Here is an 11,330-nt window from a genome sequence, read left to right on the forward strand (position 1 = left end):
ATTCTCTGACCTGAATACTGGAAATAAAATTAACTAAATAACATTTATGTAACAAAACTTACTCATAATGTGGTATATTGATACGCGATATAAGAGTGAGAGGTCGTTGTATGAGATCTAGCAGGGCTCCACTGAGAGGTGTCGGCGGGTTGGGCGAAGGCCCATACAGCGGCGGCGTCTTGTCACACATTAGTTTACACAGATCTTGGAAATAACCTGAGAATTAAAACAAACTTTACTTAATAAATGAAACAAATGAGGATTTTCCAGTACGCAAATATCACATGGACCCAAAAATTAGTAATAACAGATCTATATACGAGACGGTACATCTCTATAGCTAGCTTAAGGCTCAGCGCGGACGACTAGAAACGCAGGAAAGGGGCCGATTTTTATAAAACACTAGAAAATCTGTTTGCTCTGAGCCTAAGTATTTGACTATTGTTTATAAAAGAAAAAGCTGGCCTGACTACTTCAAACTAAATGAGAAATAACTGAGCCTGTTATATTAGCATTGTTATCTGTTGGAATATACGCACGATGTACGTATAATACCTCCTTTACAAATATCCAAGATTATATAAAGCATACCTACTTCAATCATTCGTCAAACATTCAATCATTCAATGTTCACTTTAATCGTACGTTCTTACATTCGAAATATAACAGTCGTTCAGGATACATGTGTTTTCTTTGTCTCACCTGCACCCATATCCAACAGGTTATGGGCCCAGGCCGTTTTCTGTAGTTAAAAGTAATACAACAAAATTTTTAAATTCAGTGAAAGAGTGTAAATTAAAATTGCATTAACAATGAACAAAATATCACATCTTATGACGGTGTTATTTCTGCGTTGCTAGGTGATGAGCAACTCAATATGGTTTCTGTGAAGACTACGCCTACTACTAGACTACGACTCGATCATGAATTGTATAATAATAATGAGACCCACATGAGACCCACACTCAAAATAAAAATAATTAGTGCTCTCGCTGTGGCGGCATATTGGGCTGACAAAGTGTAGTCTCACTATAAGACATGTCATCGACACGAAAGAAGAAGAATAAAAATAATTATCAACCCGGAAATTCAATGCATATAACATCAAAAAAAAAATGTATTGTGATCATTGCGGACGTCGGAATAATTTCAAAAAGGACTGCCGTTACTTAAAGGGACTGCAGCAAAATAATCAATGGGTGAACTTCAAAAGTCTGCCAATAACATTGAATACTGCAACAATGACCAGGACGGTTTCATTTTTATGATTTCATAATGTAAATTGTCTGCTAATTATGTAGAAAATAATACTGTTTATTTTCTTTTAGATTCTGGTGTGACAGATCATGATGACATATATCATATTGAAAAAAAAAAAATTAAAAGATTGACAATGTAAAAAGGTTTTAACCTCGTACGTCGAATTATCCACACCATTGAAGATCGGTGTTGCTAGGAAAGGAGTTTCAATCCTGGAGTTTGGTAAAGGGTAAATCGAGGTAACAACATAAATTCAAGGATCAATTGATGACGTTTTATATTCACACCGTACACACATACATATTTAACAATAAAACACCATACGAAACATGACACAATCAATACCGAAAATACGAAACCGAAAATAAGTCATTCAAGACATTTAAAATAATGATGATGATTCGGTTCAACATGTTCATGATAAAACTAAAGCCTCGAAATTTGACGAAAAGTCATTTAAAGCCATATTAGTTGGTTACGACCAAAATGGTTACAAACTATTTACCTAATACAGAAAATAACCAATTCCCTATTGCGAGGGATGTTGATTTGATGAAAGAAAGTGCTTGCGGCACTAATAACCGCGTAGACAAGCACTGCCACAATCATCTGTCCAAGATGCTCTGTGGCCAATGATGATGATGATTTGATGAGTTGTATTTATATAATACCTGTTCAAATTCCCGCCTAAATTAACAAGCACGATAACGACGATAAATCGGCAAAGTTAATAGGCAACAAACACAAACATAATCATTCCCCTGATAATTGCTCAGAAGCTGGACCTTCATCTAGCAAACTGAGACGTAATACAAATAATTCTCAAAGTACCCCAATAGATTATAAAAGGATTGATGACCCATTTTTGCTTATCGCTCACAACTGTTCAATCACTACCATGCACCTATTGTGACATTTTTAGTGGGGATGATTCTAGTATACATATGTTGAAAACCACAAAAAGTGAAATAGAGTCTAATCATAGAAATAATACTTGGACTCTCATAGCAAGACCTAAAAATTTTAACATAAAATGCTCAAATTGGGTATGTACAATTAAAAATAACGAGTTGGGTAAACCTACATGGTATAAAGCCCGATTAGTAGCTCGTGGTGTCACACAACAATGCTTACAAGATTATAACGAAACGTTGACTCCAGTAGCTCAAATATAATCTTTCCAATTTATTTTAACTCTTGCAAATCAGTTTGATTTACATGCCCATCTTATGGATGTAAAAACCGCCGTTTAGAAAGGCATTCTCAAGGAAGATATCTATATGGAAGTGCCTTATGTACGCAATGCGCATGCAATGCTTAGTACATGACCAAATATTTGTGCTGCTATAGGTATTATAAGTCAGTATCAAAGTAAAATTAATGAAGTTATGGAAGTGGTTAAAACATCTTTTGAGATACATAAAAGGAACTCTTAAATTAAAGCTGACCTATGTGAAATGTGATTACAAACAACTGATAGCAGGGTATGCAGATTCTGATTGGTTGAGGCGACGTTATTGACCGCATAAGTACAACAGATCACATATTTAAAGTGTTTGATAATTGTACAATTTCGTGGAATACACGGAAACAAAATAGTCGCCGGTTCCTCAACAGAAGCTGAATATATGCTTATTTGAAGCTATAAGAGAAGCTATTTGGATAAAATCATTATAACATAGTTCTATTCTGATAAAACAGACAATGATGATATATGAAGTTAATAACAGTTGTATTAGCATCGCTAATAATCCTACAAATCACAAACGATATTGTGACGAATTTAGTTAAGTTTTTATGTGTTGATTTGTGTGATGTGATGTGATGTATTATTTATGTGTTTTTAGTTTAGTTTAGAATTAATAAGAACCCATCTGCCGCATTAGGCACGTCCTGTAAGGGTAGATGTAAGGTTGTATATGTAAATAAATAAGTAAATGTAATAACAAAATACCAGTCAACCAGGCAACAGTCTGGAACTGAATGACATGAGGTTTAAAACTCATATATAAAAAAGCCACACTTTTTAAGAAAGCATATTATAAGTTAGAACATTAAGTTCAAGATAAAAATGCTTAGGAATGTGGTGGTCCTGCTCCATAGGACATAACAATATCTAATTAATAACCAAATTAAAATTTTACCAGCTAGTAAAATTGTATTTTTCCTTTGACTATTTGTCTGGTGACAAAATATGTACATATAAAAGTATTAATTAATGTAAAATATGTGAATGTTTATACTTATTACAAGATAAGTTACAAAGTACATTAAAAGATTCATATCATGTTTAATAATTATTCTTATAAATGGTATTTGACTCATGCATTTTCGTGAAACATGAAAATTTGAAGCATGAAGCATTTTAATGGTAATTTAATTCTCATATGTTTTTGTTTGTGATTCTACATGACCTTCGCATGCTGTTCTTGTATGTATCAATACATATAAACTGTAATACCATACTATGTATTTAAAAAAAAAAAAAAAGTAACCATGGAGTTACTTGCCTGTTCTTCTCCATAGGAAGCTACTGTTGGAATGAGCAACTAGAATCAAACTTATTTATGTTTTTGACTTTCATAAGTGCTTGTTATGGTCTAAATGAAGTAAATGTTTTGACTTTGACTTATGATGCAAAGTTTTTAGAATTAAGTTAAACTTAATGTAAATTTTTGAATAATTTCAGTTCAATGATTTTATTTAGAATGCTATTATGTTTATAATCTAAGCTGTTGATCAAAGTTATTGTAATTTGATATGCAGCAGGTACTATTTATGACTGTATAAAGTGTATGTAAATATTGCATATTGTCCTATACTGCAATGTACAAATTGTATTGTATACTTTATATATCAAACAATGTTTAAGGTTCTTCTAACCTACAGACAGACATGTGTTGCTGGGGAGTTTGTTGCGCCACTTCTTCTTCCCAGTAAAAACACATAGGAAGTGGTGAAAGGTGGGCGGTTTGGGGACTGTCTTTTATAAATTCCTGACGTTCAAAAGGTGCTGTTTTGCAGCCAAGTTTGGGTAAACGATTTTTGACTTATGATTGTATAAAATGCTTGTACATTTGAGGGGGGCTGTTGGAATATACGCACGATGTACGTATAATACCTCCTTTACAAATATCCAAGATTATATAAAGCATACCTACTTCAATCATTCGTCAAACATTCAATCATTCAATGTTCACTTTAATCGTACGTTCTTACATTCGAAATATAACAGTCGTTCAGGATACATGTGTTTTCTTTGTCTCACCTGCACCCATATCCAACATTATCAAAAAACACAAGTATTTATTGATTTATTGTTTACCTCTTTTAACGAGATATAAGAAAGTGCTGCCCACAATACTGAGGGCTTCATCACAGTTGATGGAAGCCTCAGCAGTGTTCGTAGACGTGAACACTTCGAACATTCGGAGAGGTACTGCCAATGGTACCTGTAAATAAATATCAGTGAAAGCTTCGTACCTGATTTGAAACTAGATATTTGATAGATAGAGATTTGATGATAGAACAATTTCACACCAGCGGATATTCCGTACGGTAATGCTTGGTTCGTGCGGTTGGCTTACGCTAAAATTGGCCTCTGCGCGGCGTACAAACCTGTCGCACGTACATGGTCTAACGCCGGGGTCATAACTGGAACCGGTAGTTTTCAATTGTTGAATTTGTCGCTCGGAAAACCCGAGCAGCCGTTTCGCTAGTTTGAAAGCTCTTTTAAATAATAAATTTAAGTATAATATTCGAAGACGATACGAAAAGCGGAGCCCGTCACAAGACGGGACCAACGCTAAGAAGAAGGAGATCCTAATCTAAACAATTTTGATGCACTTACCTCACTATTATCTCTTAACAAACGAAGATGTAAGGCCAACACTCTTCGGATTTGAACACAGGCACCAAATATTTGATACACTTTCTTCCATTGTTTCAGAAGCAGTTGTGAAATTGCAACCTGGAATCAAAAATTATATTAACTTTAGAATACTGAACAGTGCTACACAGTATTTTCTTTGTAACCAAGTTTAAGAAATGTTTAAGTGTGAAATACAATTATTTAGTTTTTTTTCTGTGAATTGTATTTTCATTAAGCTTTAATAAATAAAAATTACAGGGAAATGTTTTAATTAAACAACAAAGTATTGTAATTTTATATCCTTTAAAAGTAATACATCTGGTTATTGTATATTGTTGTATAATGATTTTTTTTTAGATAAAACAAATGATAATATTGTTTGGCTCTAACTGATAACAGCTTACAACTAGTGTTGTAAACTGACGGTCACATACGATAAGTGACCGTCAATTAATATTAAATGACCGGTCACATTGGACATTTATTGTCAGACTGGTCAGATATATTAAATAAGTATTTTTTACTTGGTACAATTATTATTTTCGTCTCAAGCAAATTAAAAACATTATGAATGTGAAATAATACCTATAATTGCCTTTCTAAACCAACATAGTGCATATGTCGTAGCCATATCGTAGAATTGACCACTTCATGAAAAGCTTGAGCATTTCATGAAATGGTTGCGTTTCATGAAATGTTCATGTTAATTTGACCAGATCGTTAAATCGTCAACATTTCTCGATTTTGTCATCCACGTCTGGCCGTATGGTATAATAGGGTATCCATAAAATATTTAATATAAATCCACAATATTTTGGGTAAGGGGGAAACTCGCGTAGCATAGGTAATTCGACCCATTGGAGTTTAATTTCATAAAATCTGGTAGTTGTGAAATTTTTCACAGCTCAAAATTGTCAGGAGGCAAAAACACTTAGGTTTTTTTCATAACTTCGATTGCAAATATAAAGAGTAAGAACTTGTTCCTGTCCTTTAAGTCCGATATACATAATAATTTAAATAAAATAGGAACTTTAGTAACATTTTAGGAATCTTAAAATAGAACACACTTAATCTTAAATGACGTAACCTGTAGGTTCACTGCCTCGTTGGTCTAGCTGTCGCAAGCGCAGCTGTCGAGCACGAGGTCTTGATTCCCGGGTCGAGCCGAAATCGCTTTGTGGGTTTTAGAGACTTTCACGAAACAGCCCGCAGCTTGGAAGTTGGTATTTGTGCATCGGAGAGCACGTAAATGTCGGTCCTGCGCCTGATCTCTCTCCGATCGTGTTGGATTGCCGTCCCATCGGGCTATGGAAGTGAAGGAATAGTGAGTGCAGCTGTGTCTGTGTGTCACCTCGCAAATTCTTGTGCACTATAATATGTCTCGCGCAGTTGGCTAATCTCCTTACATGAGAACAGCCGCCGTAGCCGATAATTGGCTAAGAGGACATTATTGTTGCATACTATGTTGCAGACTATAGGGGTAGACGAGTTTCCCCACCTTACCTAGGTCTGCGCTCAGCTGGCTCGTTTGGGATGCGTTCTGAGAGCGGTGGGTTCTTGTATCTGGTGGATGTTACACTCGCTACTACTCGCAAGAAGTTATAAGGGTTACATCGCTGGTAAATAATTCCATGGGGTTTGGAGTAAGCAAATTAAACAGAAAAGTATGTTCCTGTCATATATATTATTATTAATAACACAATAATAGTCAATAAATAGCTCAATGGGTTTCTTTGGGATATAAACCTATTTTTAATGTATTGAATCATTTTTAGTCGTCCACCTTATCCAACAGTTTTATGAACTTCCTTTAATATTTCAAAATACTTCTCCATCGGAATTATACGCATAGTAGGATCGTCGACGCATTTTTTATTAAATATAAGATATTCCTCATCTGCAGTTTCCATAACGTCATATTTTGACAGCCAGTAATAGTCCATGGACGTCTTTGGCGTGGTCACCCTACTGTTCTTGATTTGTTTTATAACCTTATAATTAAAAACGTTGTTATAATTCACCAACGTAGAATTATTTAATATTATTATTATTTTCGTCGTACACTCTTTTGTCACTTTCTTCCTCAAACGAATTATTCAATTTTTCGCTGCGAGAATTTTCAATGCAGTCAACGGCCGCCATCTTCAAACGTAAATAAAGCGCTGGCAGCACCCCTAGGGGCAATTTACATAACTATTTTACGATGTGATCAATTAATTTTGATAATTTCATGAAGAAGCCGAGCTTTTAGTTGCACATATCGAGAAACGATTTCTCATCATTGATTTGCCCAAGTCACATCATGATGTGGCCAATAAACAGTGAAACATTTCATGAAACGGGACCATTTCATGAAATGGTCGAGTCATTTCATGAAGTGGTCAAGTCTACGATAAGGCCACCACACATAGATAACCTTTTAAAAAGATAGACTCTCAAGTACGTATTTATTTTAATTGATGTATACTGACAAATCATTAATCATAGAGTGTCGGCGAAATCTTTTTTTTTTATCGTCGTTAAAAATCATCAAATGACCCCTCCCGCTGTGGGTTAGCAGCGGTGAGGGAGTGTCAGACTCTTACTGACTAAAAACCGTCGTGTTCCGTCGTAGGCCTTTTATGTACCAGAGCCGCGGTAACTCTTTCGAACAACCCGCAGCCCCGGCAGGCCTTGGCCCAACTGGGCCCCTCTGGGGTTGCTGACATCTCTTTGAGGAGCGCGTGTCGACACGGGTCTGTCGTCTAAGTAGACAGAGGGACGATGAGCCACCGGAACTCACCGCCCACAGACCCACACCTACGGTGGCCGGGAGTCATCTCGCGACACCCGGCGCCCATGGTGTCTACCTGGTCCAGCACGGCGGCTGGGATGAGAGGTGCGAACTCTCTGGCGTTCCGCCTCCTCCTTCTCGAGCATGATTGCTTCGCAGAAGGAGGCGACGGCATCCCATTCCCTCTCGCCCCGGACATGGCCTGGATCAGGGCCGGACGCGAGAGGTCGCCACCGCCTAAAGCCTCGACGAGGACCCAGCGGTGCCCTTCCCATGCGGGGCACACCTGGACTGTGTGGTCCACCGTGTCCTCGGGGCTGTCCGCACAGTGGTGACACCCGGGCGCCTCCTCACGACCGATTCGGTACAGGTACCTCCCGAAACAACCGTGTCCGGTGAGGACCTGCGTCATGCGGTACGTGAGGGCGCCATGACTCCTCCCGAGCCACTCCTCAAAGAGGGGATTTACCGCCACGATGGTGGCGTGCCCTGCACTGGGTTGCGACAGTCGCTCCCTCCAGGCCACCATGAGATCGCGCCGGAGCTCCGCCCGCTGCGCGACAACTTGCCGCGGCAGCGGAGTTTCCCCCCGGCGCAGTGTCTCCTCGCGCCAGTCGTACAGGCGCAAGAAGACTCTCGCCTCCAGATCCCACGGTGGCAGTCCAGCAAGTAGGCCAGCTGCTTCGCGGGAGATCGTACGGTACCCCCGGATTAGCCTAATGGCTATCACCTTTTGGGGCACGTTCAGGTAGTGTACAGCACGCGGCCGTACCGGACGTGCCCATACCGGGGCCCCGTAAAGGGCCATGGACCGCATGACCCCCGCGTAGAGTTTACGGCAGGGGGCGTTTGGGCCTCCCAGATTGGGTAGGAGCCGTTTGAAGGCAGCACCTGCCTTCTCCAGTTTGGGGCCCAAACGTCGGAAATGCTCAACGAAGTTCCACCGGCTGTCGAGGACGAGTCCTAGGTACTTCATCGCCCTCTCGACGCCGATGGGAACCCCCCCCCCCCACCGTGACTTGGGAGCCTGAAGGTGGCGCGTTCCGAAGCCCATGAAAGCACATGGCCTCGGATTTGTGCAAGGTCACCTCCAGGCCGCAGCAGCTAGATCCTCTCGATGATCGTCGCAACCCCGCGCGTCATTATCTCGGCCGCCTCCTGGTGCGACCTCCCTTGTGCCAGAACCAACGTGTCGTCAGAGTAGCAGACCACGCTGACGCCGCTAGGGAGGTCGGCGCGCAGCACCTAGTCGTAGCCGATGTTCCACAAGAGCGGCCCAGAACCGACCCCTGCGGAACACCGCACGACATCTCCCGCCGCGCGAAATCTTATCTTAAAGATCGATGAATGACATTTGGTTACCTTCGATGATTCTAAAACTTCCGTAGTTTTATAAAATGAAGAAAGAAAAAACGTTTATTTCTAATAAATTCTATTTTTAAACAAAAAAAACGATTCTGACGTTGCTGACAATAAATGACAATAAGTGACCGGTCAAATTGGATAAATGTCCAATATGCTCGGTCAGATTAATCGGTCACATATAACGTGACGGTCACTTTACAACTCTACTTACAACATTATTTACTCACTCAAACATTTGCAAATATAAGTGGAAGATGCTGTCACTTTCATGAAGCAAAACTTTGTACTACATATAGTGTACCTTAATGTATGTATATAATTATGTATGGTATGATGGGAGGTTTATTATATAACTTATGTACACATTGCATTAACAGATTTCTTAATTATTGTTCAAGAATATTTAAATTGCTCATGATTCAAAACTATGTGGATACACTTGGAAATTAAAGTAAATATTTGATATATTGGAAAAATATTTGATAGCCCGTAGATTCCTTTAACTATTATTCTCTTGTTTTATTTTAACATTCTTAAAATGAATCATACCAGTCTAGAATAATCCTGTTGGTCATCATAAAAGAACAGTATCTTAGCAACCAGAGCACACAGCATCTGTTGATCATCTGGGTTGACTCTTGGGAATATGCTATCAAACTGGTCCCTCTCAGTCTGTTTACAATGCTTTCTGGTCAAGTAACTTCTCACATAAGCTTGGATTTTAACTGTACTGTTCAAGCGTTTTCTGTGTTCCTGTAAAAAACATAACATAAACGTTAATACTCTAGTTCCAATAATCAGAAACAATGTGAGGAAAAGCTGCTCTATTATAGCATAACACTGCAGTATACTTTGAATTAGAAATATTACAATTTATGGTGAAACTAAACAAAATGAAAATTGCACAGTCATGCTTATGATACTACAATGATTTGTACAATTTTATATGAATTTTATAAGTGTTCCTTGTAAAGAATTCTACAGTATACTAAATGAGAGTTTTTATATACATAAGCAGTATACAATGTACTGTATGTAATGATATATGTATGTATAGATGTTTTAGGAGTCACTGACGTTGGATGTCTTGTTTAGAAAGTGTTACAGAGCAAAATTTTGAGTATGTTTTCTTAGATTGTTCACATTCTGCAGTATATTGTTCTAGTACAATTAAAGTGAAAGTCACATAAGTACTGAAGCATAAGTTAACCTCTCTTTTCTGTCTTTGTTGTTGTGACTGCTGTATCAAAGTATCTCGGTCTGTCTTGCGCTGAGCGCTGGCGCCAGCCAAGTTCTGCTGGGGCTTGCGCCTGAAGTCTCCCTCAAACGAATACATAGCTAAAAGAGAACACACCACCTTTAATAGCCAAATATAAAAACATTTTGTAAACAACAATCAGCTGAACGTCTCCTGGTAACAAATTACGAATCATGCTTACCTTATGTATAAACTCAATAATCTTGCTGTATTTTATATCTCATTAATAAAAAAGGTCATAATAGAATTCTATGTGTTTGATACGCTCGTCATGAAATAACACCAAATTGATGAATTACAAGTTTTTATTGGTTTTCTTCATACGCAATGAGTAAAGAGTATTATTTCAGCTTTGACAGCAAACAGTTTGAGTGTTGTCAGCCGATAGTGAATAAATAGCCATGAAATGCCTCCATTCCTTTGCCTATTTGAAAGTATTTTGTTTTATAATTTGCATTTTAATTTTGGTGTCTAATAAGACACGAAAGTAACGAGAAATACCTTGGAAATACACTTGATAAAGGGCAATTATTTGTTTGAAAACTGCTTACACAAATTATACTTTCCCGTATTTTGGGTTAACCGCAAGAAGTATTGGCATCCCTGATTTTTCACAGAATATAAAATATTTATTATTTTCAGATTTTGCATTAAAACAAATGATGATGACAAATATTTATTGCAATTATAATTTATATCAACATTTTTCTAAAGGCTTTAATAATTCTACCATAAGCATTGTATCTCCACAATATTATATTTTTTAATCTATGACAGATTTAGGGTTCTGCAGTTACGTGAAG

General features: G+C 38.0%; 1 protein-coding gene across 6 annotated transcripts in view; it reads right to left on the minus strand.

The window, feature by feature from the left end:
• Positions 1–10,913, minus strand: part of LOC124645930 (ubiquitin-protein ligase E3C) — a 48,639-nt gene extending 37,726 nt beyond the window's left edge. For 5 of the 6 annotated variants that reach the window (XR_006986303.1, XM_047186219.1, XM_047186294.1 and 2 more), the window contains exons 1-6: positions 10,709–10,913; positions 10,480–10,607; positions 9,819–10,022; positions 5,111–5,230; positions 4,586–4,712; positions 63–216 (exon numbers count right to left, since the gene is read on the minus strand). Coding sequence is in view for 5 of the 6 variants with exons in the window: in XM_047186219.1 (XP_047042175.1) it covers positions 63–216; positions 4,586–4,712; positions 5,111–5,230; positions 9,819–10,022; positions 10,480–10,605 (731 nt within the window). In the remaining variant the exon portion in view is untranslated. Of the gene's footprint in view, positions 1–62; positions 217–4,585; positions 4,713–5,110; positions 5,231–9,818; positions 10,023–10,479; positions 10,627–10,708 lie in introns of all 6 variants that reach the window. The other variant, XM_047186140.1, reaches the window with a different exon arrangement.
• Positions 10,914–11,330: the final 417 nt, after the last annotated feature.

Source organism: Helicoverpa zea, chromosome 1 (assembly GCF_022581195.2).
Source record: "Helicoverpa zea isolate HzStark_Cry1AcR chromosome 1, ilHelZeax1.1, whole genome shotgun sequence".
In the NCBI taxonomy this organism is placed as follows: Eukaryota; Metazoa; Arthropoda; class Insecta; order Lepidoptera; family Noctuidae; genus Helicoverpa; species Helicoverpa zea.